The 16,004-nt window shown below is 39.6% G+C and overlaps 1 protein-coding gene across 1 annotated transcript in view; it reads right to left on the bottom strand.

Moving 5' to 3' along the window:
• SUGT1 (SGT1 homolog, MIS12 kinetochore complex assembly cochaperone) overlaps positions 1–16,004 on the bottom strand; it is a 46,805-nt gene that overhangs the window by 23,010 nt on the left and 7,791 nt on the right. The window contains exons 3-9 of the mRNA XM_029057627.2: positions 11,297–11,387; positions 10,075–10,144; positions 8,000–8,070; positions 4,826–4,879; positions 3,386–3,402; positions 1,557–1,579; positions 306–402 (exon numbers count right to left, since the gene is read on the bottom strand). Of these exons, the coding sequence (XP_028913460.1) occupies positions 306–402; positions 1,557–1,579; positions 3,386–3,402; positions 4,826–4,879; positions 8,000–8,070; positions 10,075–10,144; positions 11,297–11,387 (423 nt within the window). The remainder of the gene's footprint in view (positions 1–305; positions 403–1,556; positions 1,580–3,385; positions 3,403–4,825; positions 4,880–7,999; positions 8,071–10,074; positions 10,145–11,296; positions 11,388–16,004) is intronic.

Here is a 16,004-nt window from a genome sequence, read left to right as displayed (position 1 = left end):
GATTCCAATTTTTACTATATAATGGGGTCCAGGGAAATGAGAAACAGGAATTGGGAATTTTCTGTTAGCCTATGGCTAAATTACGTTCACCAAAATCCATATTACAATACAAGTTTCTCAACACAAATCTGTTTTATTTTAAAATCCCAAAGTATCTTTGAAGGTGGTTTGTTCTCTGAGTCACTGCCTCAGATTTGGTTTTCATTTTGCAAACATGCCGGGGGATGTAGAAACACATCTGACATGCACATATAGATAAACAGTTAATAGTTTAAGATTAACATGTCTCTAAAGAATATAATCACCTCTTTTTCTGAAAATTGCACGTTTACATCGTTCTTCTGCACATTCTTGATCATAAGTGTAACAATTACTTGAGATTCTGTCTGGTACCAGTCATACCTTAAAAATAAGAACAAGTATATAGTTTAATTCTCTTGCACTATGCTTCGGTTTTTCCAAAAAGCCAATTTTTATACTATAATACAACTGAAGTCAATTTTTTTGCACAAAAGGTGCCATAAAGAGCTCTTGCTCTTTCATACTTCAAAGCAGTCTTTCTCCATTTCACGGTACAACTTTAATTAGTTTTTACCTTGATAAGTGTGCCACCAAGAGGAATAAAGCAGTAACACAATTTGAATCATAGGAACAAAATGAAATAGTTATCTTTAGAGCAAAATCATGAAAATGAGGTGCCGACCCACCCAAAAAATGTGCTACCAAGAACTTGAATGTTCCTATATCACTATTACCAACCTCAAGAGAGGGGAAAGGACAAAACTGTCAGAGCAAAATCTCCCAACACTCTGCTTTCAGATTATAAATTTGGAGCGGCTGAAGTTGTGTGCTCTGTAAACAAACTGTTGATCAGTGCTTACCCTAGATAACTCTCGATATGGTAACCTCTGCTAATTCCTGACTTTCCCCCTTTACTTTCCTGTTTTTGAATCAGACTAAAAAGAATGGTCAATAGTTATTTATCTTTAGATTCACGGCATGCCCCAGTTTCTTCATTTGTTGGTATTCCGTCACTAAGGCATTGTTTGGATGGGAAATCTACATTTTCCCCCGTGAAAAGGACAGTGTGCTGGGTGCCCCAGGGAACTGCGGTCTTGGATGCCCGAAAACAGGCAGGATAACATTTACCTGCACTTTATAAAGCTTTGAGACTAAGCAGAGATCACTGGTGAATACACTCTACACGTTACAAGAGTCCCATGCACTCCACTTTTTCATATGCAAAGATGGGGAGAAAGCTTATGTAGTTGGGCTGACACTGTTTATGCATATAGTTCCTTAACTATTTTCCTCCTCATCTCTATGTACCTCCAAGGAGGAGGAGAGAATCCACATGAATCGTAATATCGTGATTTGTACAGAAATCCCACCTGGTACAAGTGTTAAACATAATCAGCAAACACCCTTGGGATTTAATTAAAAGTGGCATACTTCAAGAAGACAGACTATTTTCAAGTGACGAATATGGATTTGCTGGAGTTTTTTGTAGCACTCTTCACTGAGAGGAACATTTACTGAAATGAAAAAGCACTTACTTGATTTTTGATGGCTGAACTTGCTGTTGTACAGCATGATTGTAACATGTTAATTAGAAAAAGATTAACCAGTTAGATTGGCAGTCTGCATATTCACGTGCATTTATGACCAATTTTGACAGAGGCTTATCAATTACAGAATTATAATATGGAAAAGTTAAACAAACTTTCCTGAAAAATAAAGGAGTGTAGTCTAGTTAAAAAAAAACAAACACTGCATCTAGATCACACACACAGGGAACGTGTCTGTTATACTGTACTCTCCCAAGTGTCAGTACAGCGCTCTGCATACAGTAAGCACTCAAATATGACAGTGATAGAAGAGTATGATACAGGAATCCAAATATTACTGGGGAAAAAAATATTGGGACCTAGCTCCGTGCTGCTCCCCTGGTGGCAACCTTCTCTACTACACCCTATCTGCAAAAACTTGCAGAGGCATCTGATTTCAGAGGATGTCTGACAGGGAGACTACAGCAGGACACCAGAGCCAACTGTTCATTTTCAGCTTTGGAAGGCCTTACCATTCCCGCCCAGCCCAACTCCTTACTTACTATTGGCTTTAAAAATAATAAAAAAATCACTCAATCGCTTCTCCCTGGCCTAATTTACCTCGCTCATCTCCTGCTACATCCAACTCGTAAACTTGGCTCCTCTAACTCCAACCTTCTCACTCTACCTTTCCCTCCGCCATTCTCGCTCCACTAACCCACAGCCTTGGGTCACTGCCTCTGTCCGCCTCCTACGCTCTTATGCTCGAGCTGCTGAGTCCTGCTGGCGAAGGTCCAAGCACCAAGCCAATCTTATCCATTTCAAATGCCTCTATACTCTAAGCTTGTCCTCTAGCCTGTCAGCTCACTGTGGGGAGGGAATACATCTACGAAGTCTGTTCTACTGTACTCTCCCAGGCACCTGGTACAGTGCTCAGTATACAATAAGCGCTTAATAAGTACCACTGAGCAACTGCTTTTCCCTTTGAACCTTTGCTAATTCTAAATTGCAATGACCAGAACTGCAAATAGCATTCCATATGTATCATGGTTTTATGTGGTGGCAAAACCAGCTTTGGCTTTATTTTCACATTTTATGTTTATCAATTTTTGGAAATGTTCTAGAGGAACTTTGGGAGCGGGGATTTCTAAGTGAATATCAGTCCACCAACCACTAGTATTTCCTGAAACGTCTAGTGTGTAAAGAATGCTGTATTACACACTTGGGAGAGAACATGGTCCCTGTCATCTAGGAGCATACATGATGATGATGATAGTATTTGTCAAGCGCTAAGTGCCAAGCACTGTTCTAAGCACTGAGCGCTGTACATCCTAGCGGGGGGAGACAGACGCTAATAAAATTTACAGATAGGAGGAAAAAGGAAAAGGGAATGTGTGGATGACTCAGTGCTCAAGTAATAGGTTCTGTAAAATATGCAGATTAACAGAAGGTTTGTGAGTTCCCAAAACCATCAGTGGCGCTTATTGCCACTGACTCAAGTGCTGAAGGGGCAGCTAGAGGAGAGAACCTAAAGAGCAGAAATTAATGGAGGAGTCCTAGAAAAAGGATATGTGATTTTTAGCAGGACCTTGGAGATGGGAGAGCTGTGACCTGTCATACTTGAAGAGGGAGGGAGTTTTGAGCCACAGGAAGGGCTTGAGCAAGAGACTAGGGCCACAAGTGATGAAAACAAAGTAGGGTAAATAGGTAGCTTGAGTCAAACACATCAAACAATTTACAAGAGTACACTGTTGAGAAATACATTTTGATTTATAGTTTGCAAATAAGATTTCTTTCATTAAAATTAAACATGTTCAGAATAATTATAAAAGACTTACCACTTCAGACTGTGATGCTGTTAAAATAAAAAAGATGCATTTTCAAACCACAGATTTAAAATATTTAATGCTGCAGAACTTTAACATGATCAAGACACAGTTTTACAGTAAATTTTTTCCTGACTTCTAAGTAATTTTTGTATAAAGGCAGAATGTAAATCCACATGAAGCGGGTCATCTATGACCTTCTCTCATAACGGGGATGTTGTGGCACTTCCTGACACTCACCCTTCAAATCAACAAAGCATGCATATTAGCAATGGTTCAGAGCCTGAGAAAGATTATGCTGAATGTAGAAGAAATCAGGCTGCACATAAGATTTTTTAACCAGTGAAAATAAAAACTCAGGATTGATAATGTTCTTCTTCAGACTTCTGGTACAGGTGCTTTCTGAAACATCAACCAATGGGTAGTAGGGATAAAAATCAAAAGGGCTGACTGCACAGACCCCAAATTTTCTTTTTGGGTATAAGGGTGAAAAGGGTCAGCGATTTTAGAAGAGGATGAGGACCAGGAAGAGCAGGCTGCAGAGAGCTAATGGTCCAGAAAGTCACCACTTTGGGCCTTTTCTAAGCCCTGATTGGAAATTGTCAGAAACCTGAGATGACCAAGGCTAGGAAGGCAGCTCAAAGCTTTGGAGGCCACCACCTGTAATGCCCCCAGCAAGTGGACACCTATTGATGGACGATAGGTGAAGCTACCTACTCCTCAAGATCTACACTAGTAAAAAGATAACTTACTTTCCATTTCCAATTTGGACTGTAACTACATAACACAACTCACTAAGTATTTATTACTTCAAAATCTTAAAATTCTGAATCCTAAAGGCAGGGGGAAAAGGTTTTGAAAGGCTCCTGGGTCCATGAAAGCGATAAAAGAATATTTTGTGGACCATTTTTGAAGCATGTCCCACTAACTGGGAAAAAAACATGATGAAGAAACTATGGAAAATATGTGCTGAACAAGCAACAGTCATTTAGGGAAGCAGTGTGGCTCAGTGGAAAGAGCCCGGGCTTGGGAGTCAGAGATCATGGGTTCAAATCCCAGCTCTGCCACTTGCCAGTTATGTGACTATGGGCAAGTCACTTCACTGGGCCTCAGTTCCCTCATCTGTAAAATGGGGATGAAGACTGTGAGCCTCAGGTGGGACAACCTGATTACCCTGTATCTACCCCAGTGCTTAGAACAGTGCTCTGCACACAGTAAGCGCTTAACAAATACCAACATTATTATTATTATTAGGCTGCTAAGGGAAACAGCAAGACAAGAAAGTGGAATTTTGGGATATTGGGAATTAGATATGCCATATCTGTGACTTGAGATGCCTCATGGCAAGTAGATTAATTGCATTAACCACAAAAGCCAAATGTTATCATGAGAAAAAGCAATAACACTTTTAGACAGTATTATCAAGTACTAAATGTGTAGCTAGATACTTACCATTTTGAGCTTCTTGACACTTTTTAATCCAGGTACTGAAAGTACTATCCGTATCTAGAAGGCAAAAAGCACATGTGAAAAGTGAACAGTTCAATACGGACGTCTGCTTTTTAGACCACTCACGAATTTGAAATAGGCTGAAACTAAATATAAAACAAGCTAACTGGTTCTTCATCCAGGAGACTTAGGGTGGCAACCTGCTTTAGCAATTTCAGTAGATCATTTACAAACTATCACATGGCCCCATGTTCATGAGGGTGCTTTAACTGAGGAGAATTTGACAGTGATGATTTTGGGAAGTTATTATGCTGATGCAGTTGTAACACTTCATATGCTATAGGGTGCTTATAGTGTACAGAGCATGCTTATAGTGTACAGAGCACTGAACTAAGCCCTTGGGAAACTGTATAATGGAGTTAGTTGGCAGACGTGATCCCTGGGCCCAAGGAACTTACAATCTACAAGAAGCAGACAATAAAATAGACTAGGCATAGCCCAAGTGGTAGAGTAGAAGAATACTTAAGTGCCGTGGGGCTGGGGTGAATATCAAAGTGCTTAAGGTATACCCAGCCAAGTGCATAGCTGATGCAGAGAAGGCGGACGGGGGAAATAAAGGGTCTATATTCCAATAAATGAAAGCTAAATTAGTCCTACACTTAGCTAAACTGTATTTCCCAGAGTTGCTGAAAATCCTTTAGGTTAGCCTATCTTGTTACACACACAGATCTCCCACCCCCTGCCCGAAAAATTAGCAGGGAAGGCAAAAAGTCCCAGGGCATCTGGAAACACTGGGTCAGTTCATCCTTAACATTGTAAAAGGAGGTGAATGTTAGATGTTTAAAGAGCACTGCTACTACACATGTCTATGTTAAAGAGCTTGTGTTTTTGAAAATCTCACAAGATACTGACCTGTCAATATTATCATTTTCTACAACTCGACTGAGAATATCTATCTCAGAATTTGAGGTTAAATTAACACTGATTTAAAGATGCCTTGTTCATTACATTACCAACTCCACATATATCAGTATCCAGGTTATTACAAACTGCACGTATATCCAAGGGGATATTTCATTATAAAGTTCAAGATAATGTTCTACGCCAAATTTAAAAATGTCCAATTCTGCACACGGCTTCTCTGACAAAAGTCACCAACATGATAATCTACACCTCTCTAGGTTTATAATCAGATTTGAGCATTTACTCTGTGCAGAACACAGTACTAAACGCTTGGAGGAGCACAATACAACAGAATTAGCAGATGAGTTCCCTGCCCATAAAAAACACTTCTGATGATTACATATTAATGTTCCATATTGACTTCGATATACAGTTTAGACTGTATGACATCTTGATAATGATAATATTTGTTAAGGATTTAGTATGTGTGAAGCACTGTTCTAAGTCACTGGGGTAGATACAAGATAATCGGGTTGGACAGTCCCCATCCCACATGGGGCTCCTCATTTAAATTGGAGGGAGGGGGATTTTATCCCCAGTTTTCAGATGAGCCAACTGGGGTACAGAGAAGTTAAGTGACCTGCCCAAGGTCACTCAGATACCAAGTGGCAGAGCAGGGATTAAAACCCACGTTATCTGACTCGCAGGACCATGCCCTTTCTTCTTGAAGGGGCTTCTGTTTGGGTTTCTGCCCAGCCCTACCTCATTCCTATGCTTGGCTTTCCAGGCCCACCTCCCTGAATTCCACTCAAATCCATGGCAACCCATCTTTCCATCCTCTTCTTTTCATTTTTTAGCAACTGCTCTCATTGTTATGTTCCACTGGGAACCTGGCTGTTGTGGGCAGGGAATATGTCTGTAATACTGCTGTAGTGTACTCTCCCAAGTGCTCAGTACAGTGCTCTGCACACAGAAAGGGCTCAATAAATACGACTGACTCCTGCCACTAGTAGCCCCTTCCATTACTCATGGTTCCCACCTTCTGGGCTACCAAGGTTGGGGGGCTAGTATGGACTTGGGGATTACAGCGGTAACCTCGAACTAATAAAGGACCAAGGAGCAAGTACAAGACCATAGCCCCCTCCTCTGACACCTCCCTGTCCCCCAACCCAAGGTCCAACTCCATCAGCCTGGAAGACAGGAACTAAGTTATAGAATGAGATGGTGGCTCTGGGACCAATGGAACCCAGCAGTGATGGCAGTTGTTAAAAAAAAAAAAAAAGTTAAAGACTCTAAACAGAATTAAGGAAAGACAATGTTCAAAATAGAGGGATGGACCGCCATCCCAGGGTGTCCCTCCTCTCCCTTGTGCCTTTTTTTTAAGCTTGCGGTGCTTCTCTCCCAGATTGCCTATAATAATAATGACTATTATTAGGCACTTATAGATTAAACACTAGAAGGATACAAGTAATGAGCTCTGACCCATTTCCTATCCCACCTGGGGTTTGTAATACATCTTTAATAGCTAGGGAAACTGACATCCACGGGCTAAGTGACCTGCCCACAGGCACATGGCAAGCCAGGGGTGAAGAGGAGATTTAGGCCCAGGTCTACCGACACCCAATCCCATGCCCTTTCCATTAGGTCCTCCTTCCTCCTCTGGCCTAGCCAGTCCAGCCTGGTTCCTAGGGTTGCGGCAGCTTAGTCCCCATTACGGATGCCACATTCGGAGAAGAAGCTGGCCAGGCCAGAAACCAAAGTTAAAAAGCACTGCCAAGTGGGAGAGGGCAAAGAGAGGCCACAAGGACAGGAGTGTCCACCCACAACTATAACATTGTTCCTATATGAAAACAGTTCCTGAATTACACTGTTTCCACTTAAAACATTTCTTTTTTTCGGGAACCAACCGTGTCATAAATCCAAGAACTAACTGTACAGCTAGATTGAGACACAGTAGATTTCTCTGCTAAACAAAGAACTAAGTCACTAGTCCTTCCTTGGGAATTACAAGCAAGAAATTCTTAGCGCCAGCCCATATGATATTCATTCAACTGCATTTATTGAGTACGTACTGCGTGCACAGCCCATATACTATAAAATTGTAAATTGATCCTGGACAGGAACTAGAATGGTGCATTTAACAAGAAACACCAGGAGTGAGGAGATATGTTTTGGTAATTTCTTTTATACTTAAACCTGGAAATGTTTCAGTCACAAATTCTTCAAATACATCTTGGTCAGACTACACTACTGAAGTACAGTTATGAAACTTACCATCTAATTTCTGTCCTTCCATGAAAGTTTCTAAAGCAGCCACATAGTTTTTTACATGGTATTCACCTATCCTGGCATAAGTACATAAAAAAAAAACAAATGTAAGACTCTGATACTTAATTTTACTTTAAAATTAAAATTTTGGGAAACTAAATTTTTACAAGATAACCTTTATTTCCTTACATTACTATGAAGAAGTTTTTCACAAATTACAACCATATCCATAGGATTAAGAAATATTTTGTATTAACATAAAATACTGGTCTTCATTATAGATAAGATTCATTCTTCATGTCACAATTTTTCCTTGCTATCCCCATTTTGCAACAAAGCTTCTAGGTGAGAAGAAAAATTCAAAGCTTACTTACTTGAAGTTTCCTCAAACTAAGCAAGGCCAGACCAGGAAAGTTATTCTTTGTAATCTGTTTAAGCTTCCTAGACATGCATTTCTAATACTAATTCACAACTAAGCTTATATGTTGTACAAGAATAGCTTCAAAGAAGCTACATATAAATACAGAAGAATAAGGAGTTTGTTAGATACATCAGTGGTTTTGAATTGTCAGCCACCAACAAAAATTTCAATTTACAGAGTACTACTCTTTAGTACTCTAGACTGTAAACTCATTGTGGGCAGGGAATATGTCCATTTATTGTTGTACTGTACTTTCCTAAGAGATTAGTGCTCTGCACACGGTAAGTGTGCCATACATGTGACTGACTGACTGACTGACTGAATGAATATTTTCAACTCTTCTATGAATCAATGCTTTATAGAGGCAGGAGAGTTTGTGTACGCTGATGAAGTTTAGAGCTGTCACTGAGAGATATTCTCTCGTCAGGGTTACCCAAAATGGAGAGGTCTAAGCTGAAGCTTCAGACAAGTTTGTTTCACCTGTGCTGGGCAGCAGCAGCAGCACGGGAAAGAGTCAAAGGCAGATAATAAAGTGATCAAAATGTTGATCAAAGACAACGGCAGAGACTCAAGTTTTTACTGTGCGGAAGGCAATAGTACACCACTTCCATATTTTTTTTTTTACCAAGAAGACTCTAGAGATACACATACCAGAACAACTACAGATGAAGATGGGATGTACTGGAGAAGATGTGTTCATGGAATCGCCGTGGGTTGAAAATTACTCGACGGCATTTGACAAAAACAGTATTTTCAATTTCACGCCACTTTTCATCAGCAGCTCGATTTTTAAAAGGTGCAACTACAAAAGTGTTGTGATGGCCGAAGCCAAGTGTTCTTTGACAATTACTAGAGCTAATTACTGAATGCTCTCTCAGCTGATGTCAACTTAGCAAAATCAGGTTACTTGGGTCATAGGCATATGAAGACATGAGTTCCTCATTTCCAGAGAGGGGAGCCCTGATATCTTAGGAAACTGGTCCTTCAGAAACAACATGAAATTCAACAGGAACAAGTACAAAGAGGTACATTAGAAAATAAATTCAGAATGAGAAGATTGGCAATGCACAAATACAGAGTACTTCAGAGCAAACCACAAGCTGCCCTTGAACAATGTAATGGTTCAATTACCAGTCACATGGTGGTAGAATACATTCCTAAGATTATGAGTTGCAAAAAAGCCAAAAAGTCCATTCCAACACTCTCTGCAAGTATTGCATAAAATTCTAGTCACTATTTTTAACAGATGCTCCAGAGAATTACAACAAAAATGATTAAAGGGATGAAAGAGGGGATGGAAAAAGTGGAGTGAAAGGTTGAAGGTGGCAACAGGAGGACAGAAGGTAGGTGCAAAACCTTGAAAAAAAAAAAAAGTGAGAGGGATGAGGCTAAAGAGAAAGGACATAGACACAAAGAACCAGAAAAGGAAACAATTAAATAAACCAATCTGCACTTAGGTGTCAATGTGACTACAGGGTGACATAACTAGGAATGTGAGAATTAGTCAGGGTTACCTAGCCTAGCCCTGCAAAATGTGCAAGTGTGAATCAGTTATTCATATACTACCTGGAAAGTTTTAGTATTAATATAATGTATTAGGTATCACTACAAATTTCCATAGTTTTCCAGTGCACAAATAAAAGCTAAAACAAATACCTACCCTTTCCTCAGCAGGGCTGTAGAATTATTTGGATTAAGTTCAAGGGTCTTTTTTGCATCGGCAACAGCATCTGTAGAAAAAGCAGTTAGCAACTTCGAGATATGACACTTTGGTCTTCATTACATAGAATACCAACTCTCAGCTCTTATTAAATATGTGGTGACAATTCAAATCAGTCCTAGCATCGCACACAATAGGGAACAACTGCTTCAAAACAAAAATCTGGATATAAACTCCCTAAAACATGAGATTTCAAAAAGGAAAATAATTTATCCCTTCATTTACTACTTCAGAGCTACATGTGTGACGTCAACCCTCTTAATTTTTTTCTTTTTTCAGTACAGGGCACAGAGACTAGAAAGAGGAGGGAAAAAGAAGAGGGTAGAACGCCATAACTCCCAGAGGATAATGTGCACAAAAGCTTAATAATGATTTGAAGACCAGCTTGTTTTTCAGGGTTAAAAACAAATGTGTAGGTTGAGGGGAGTGTATGGGGGGGAGATCAGCTGTAATTTCTCCCTAAAAATAGGCCAAAAAATATGTTTACTTTATAATTCAGATGTTAAAATATTTCACATTATCACCAGAAATGTAAACTTTATATCTCTGAGGGGGAAAAGGAGACAAAAGATAGCATCTAGCTAGCCTGGGTATGAACTGATACTTTCGCTCACTTCTAACATAATTCACACCAATTATTTCAAGAGAAAAAGCATATTAATGTATCAATACTACCACTTTAAATTGCTGTTTCCTGATCAGAACTTAAAACTAGAAATACAGTGTGAACCAATTCCCTCCTCAATTAATCTAGGTTAATTTGGCTGTCATTTAACTTCTCAAACAGTGGCTTAGATTCTGCACCCGGAGTATGAGAATCACAAAACAATGGCAAAAACATTCTGAGTCCTTTAATTGAAAAATATTATATAGAAACAAAGGATTATTAGAGTGGTAATTGAGGGGAATTAATCTTCCTCAGTGCAGTCGGTCCCCAGAGCAGAAGTGAAAATTACGTAAATCCTAAACTTGTAGACCAGTTCACCAGAAAATATAGTTGTAATTCTGCTCTAATAATGGTGTTTGACAATTATCTTGTGAATTAAAAAAATCCAATTTTAAAAAAATCCTCTGAAAAGCTGACCCTTAGTTCTGCTATCTGATTAATGGCCTAGCCTAAATTATGTGATCAAAACATGCTCTTATAAAAAGGGAATGTTACCTTGGTAATTCTGGAGAACAATATGAGCATAAGCTCTTTGACAGTAATATTTTGCTTCATCTGGATTCTTTTCCAATGCCCTTGTGAGTTCCTATAAAACCAAAAGAAATATTTCATATTACTATATCAGACATTTGCTGAAATTATCCAGGGCACATATGAAAAGCAAATTTGAGTAATATTCCCTGGAAATAATTTCATCTTCAAGTGAAGACCTTGTTGGGTTCCACTGCAGGAATATGCTTCCAAGATTAAAAACCCAATGAAAGACTCAAGAAAATGTATGAGGGCTTAATCATGTATTATGTATTCAGAAGATTTTGCTAAGCAGAATCAATCAGTTTGACTTGAGTACTTACTGTGCACAGAGCACTGTACTAAACCCTTGAGAGAGTACCATACAACAGAGTTGGTAAATATGTTACCTGTCCCCAAGCTTACTGCCTAGAGCCCAGACAACGCTTCTGGTAGAACACAATATAGCAATTTGTAGGAGCAGATTTCTCTTTCTCTACTAAATCTCACCTGTGCCACCGAGAACAACTCTCAGCTAAAATTAATGGAAACAAAGTGATTCATGTCCCAAATGGAGAGAAGGAAGCTCTTGTTCCATGAAAACCTGTTTGGTACTATATTGGGAAAGAATATGATTCGGTGGTACTTACTGAGTGCTTTTTTAGGTGCAGAACACTGTACTAAGTGCTTGGGAAGAAGCCACAACTAGGAGCTCAGCGTGGTGGTATGAAGGTTCAATCAACTGCTTGCATGGCTTCTTGCTCGTCGTTCCACTGGCTTTCACTATTGTCAAGTGTTTTTGTTGGTCTCTTCTTTGAACCCTCTTAGATTGTAAACTTCGGGGTATGGAATGCTGTCCTGCTTCTGATGTCCTCTCCCGAGCACTTCCTAGAGTATCTACTTCTCAGTGGGACAGATCCCATCAATCAGTGGTATTTATTGAGCACTTACGGTGTGCAGAGGCCTATACTAAGCACTAGACCAAGTACAATTAACAAGTACTATGCATACAGTAAACACTCAAAAGATTCGACCGAATGAAACTAATAGAGCTGGTAGGCACGGTCCCTGCCCACAATGAGCTTACAAGATTGGCTAGCCCAAATGCACTTTCAAGTATCTGAATCTAAAGGGAAAAAATTAAGAAAATAATTAAATACTGAAATACAAGTTCTTAATTTGTGGGTTCAACTTTTTCCTAGTACATACTGTATCACTTTCTGTATTTCTAGCTTTTAAGCAATAACCAGCTTCATCACAGGACCACCATTAGAGGCACAGCAGGGAGCAACTGATGAATCTCACCTGCTCATCTTTCTTCTGCCAATCCTTTTTTCTTACCCTACATTTTTACTTCCCCATTTGCACATTAATGAAATTTGCAAGAAAGAGAGGCAAGGATGAGATTCCAAAGAAACATCGTATATTTTGTATATAATTTGTAATACTTTGTAATGCCTTGGTAATACTGTGTTTTAAGATCTCCTATCCTTCTCAAAATTCATCAGGCCAATTTTCAAACTCCCAGACACCTACTTTCCCTCTATTTACTTTGCTTATTGAAAGTTGGGCAGGATAAGAGGGTAAAATCTCTCTATCAGGCTAGAAGAACTGGGGAGCTTCCTAGTGCCCATCCTCAAATAAATGATATAGAGCACAGTACAACACACTTGGATTTTAACCCCAAAACGCTAGTGGAGAGGATCGGCTAGACTGTAAGCTCCTTGTGGGCAGGGAATGTGTCTACCATTTCTGTTATACTGTACTCTCCCAAGTACTAGGTAGGGTGTTCTGCTTGCCTCTTGTACTACTTGATTCTTTACTGATTCTTTTACTACTAGGCCAAGGAAGTCTCTTTTTCCAACAGCAGTCTTACAATCCCCTCCAAGGCTCCTACTGATCCGTGATGCTGGATGCTTTCAGAAACTCATTCAGAACAAAAGTGACTTGGGAAGACTTGAATTTATTACGAGCTTTGGCTCAGCTGACACTGCCCAAAGCAGTGACAGAGTGGTGCTTGTTAACTCATCCCTAACATGAATATTATTATTTCTAAGCCTAGTCAATCTGTATTTCCAGTAACAACAGACCCAAACCACAACCACGAGCCCAAGTCTGAACTCATACGAAGCCACAAGCCCGAGGCAGGGCTACTCCAACACAGAGCACCCCATGCTCACTGGGATTTCCTTCGGAGAGTAGTGATGCTCCCATTGTCACGCTATAGGAGGAAGCCCAAAATGAGGGGGACTGGGGCCAGGCTACTTCTGCCCAGCAGGCTCAAGACCTGCATATTGACCCAATCCCATGCAACATGAGCCCCATGAGATTTGACGATGCACGCCTCAAAATACTTGAGCCTATTTTTTGGTACTCAGGTAAGTGGACTGCTACTTATTTCTAAGACTGGACTATGTATAGTATATTATACATATATATATGTGTGTGTGCATATATACATATACATATATTTGTTTTACAATACAAAATACATTTACTACAAAATATATGCAACTACAAAGGGTAAATGCTATACATCCTAGCTAAATGGATGAATATACATATATTTCAAAGATGACTCTACTAAGAAGGCACCTAGCCACCAGTGAAGCCACAGATAGGTGTGGCCAAAAAAGCATGATGGGAAAGCATATGAAAATCATCTTTTGATTTGTAGCTGCAGCTATTTAAGGCCTGGCCCTATTTTGCTATGATGCCTTTACACCTCACTTTCTGCTTTTGCTTCAGGAGAACCACCTAATTCCTGATTTACATGGAAGATGACAGTGTACTTCAGTCATCAAGTTATCACTGAAAGTACCTACAAGAACACTTGTGCACAGAGAATTACATTAAGACATTTGTGTGACTTTCAGAAGGTGACAGCAACCATGTCCTCAAAGAGCTTGTGATATTATGGAAGTGATAAGCAGGCATAAGTAATGAAAACAGGATGAGAACATACAAATGTTTACTAGTAGATATACCAATACAAGCATACAGAAGTATGAGTGGTTGAGGCAATGTCTAGACTGGGAAAGTGGAGAAATTAATTGGGAAATATCTGCATCAGATTAAAAAAAAATCAAGTGATAGCAGAATAATCACTAGTCTAAACCCAACTTAGAATCACCCACTGTTTCCTTCTAGCTTACGATCACTTTCTGGGTACACCCAGCCCAGATTTTTAAAGCAAGGGCAACAGGATATTTGAAGGAAAATTTGATAGTTGTTCCTGTCTTCCAAAGACTCTTGAGAAAATGTGGCAAAAATTCCTACTTACTATCCTGTTCTTCTACAAAGATGTTACTATGTCGGCTATTCATCAAGAAGGTCTCAACTACAAAACTTAGGACTAATATACTTTACTTAATCAAACCCAGTATACCTCTCAGCCACTAGTGTAAGATCACTGGGGGAAGGGACCACTTCTACTTACTCTATTGTATTCTCTGAGGTGTTTTAGTTGCCTCTTTACTTGAACTGATGTCTGTCTCCCCCCAACTTCTAGATTGTGAGCCCATTGTGGGCAGGGATTGTCTCTTTTATTGCTGATTTGTACTTTCCAAGCACTTAGTACAGTGCTCAATAAATAAGACTGAATGAATGCATAAGTTTTAATACAGTGCTGTACACACAGTAAGGACTCAATAGATACCACTGATTGATTACCTATTTAACGAATTCAAGAGTCTAAACACAGTGTTCAGGCTTTGAGTTTCTCCGTCGGCAGTTTCCCTCATATATATTGTCTCTTTCTTGTCAATGCCCCCCAACTGGTGCTCTTCATTCTTCCCACTCAAACGCCTGATCTGCTTCTCTTGTTTGCCTCTCTTGTCAGAAACCCATGGCTCATACACCAGCCTCCCCAAGTCACTTCAAAGCCTTTCCAAAAAAAATCTCCAATTCTGACATTAACCTCTCACTTTTCTGATCACGCCATCCCCTACGGCACCCAGCACTTGTACGCACCATATGCTGCTACTGATTTATGCCCAATTTTTTAGAGCACTTTTCAAAGCAAGGACACAATCCCTGTCCAAAATGCCGTAAATTCTGCAAGGACAGGAATCATGTCATACTTCGGAATGCTCCCCAGGCACCTTGCCCAATTTTCTACACATTGTAGGGAGTTGTTGGTTCTCTAAAACAGGACCTAAGAAACAGGTGAATAGCAAAAATGGAAAAAATAAAATGTCATGGGAAGTGAGAAAATCCAGGTCTCTCCAAATAGAGTGCATTAACAACTCGATAGTTCTAGGACAACTGGTGACAGACAATTATCCTTTGAGATACTTAAGGCCAAAAAACAGTTTAATATTTTTCAACAGAGAAGAAATTCGATCTTTCCACTAGTAAAGTACTAGTTTGCCATGTACTAGTTTGCCATTCAAACATTTAGATTAATGGTATTTACTGAGCACCTTCTGCATGCAGAGAGCATGCTCCTAAGTGTTTGGGAAGAGTATAGTACAACAGAGGTGGTAGACAAGTCTCTGCCCACAAGTAATTCACAGAATAGAAACCTGAAATCTATTCTACTTTCTCAAGAGTCTTGAAGTGAGGCTGTAAAGCAGTCTTGATTTGCATTGCAAAAATGTTCCTCTGGTTTAGACTACAATCCAAGATATTTTCACTCTTAGCACTTGGAACACAAATGTGCTTTCCCAACATTAAATATCCTTTAACAAGT

Source organism: Ornithorhynchus anatinus, chromosome 2 (assembly GCF_004115215.2).
Source record: "Ornithorhynchus anatinus isolate Pmale09 chromosome 2, mOrnAna1.pri.v4, whole genome shotgun sequence".
NCBI classification, from domain to species: Eukaryota; Metazoa; Chordata; class Mammalia; order Monotremata; family Ornithorhynchidae; genus Ornithorhynchus; species Ornithorhynchus anatinus.
Note: the sequence above shows the minus strand (reverse complement) of the source record. Positions and strands in the feature narration are given on the sequence as shown.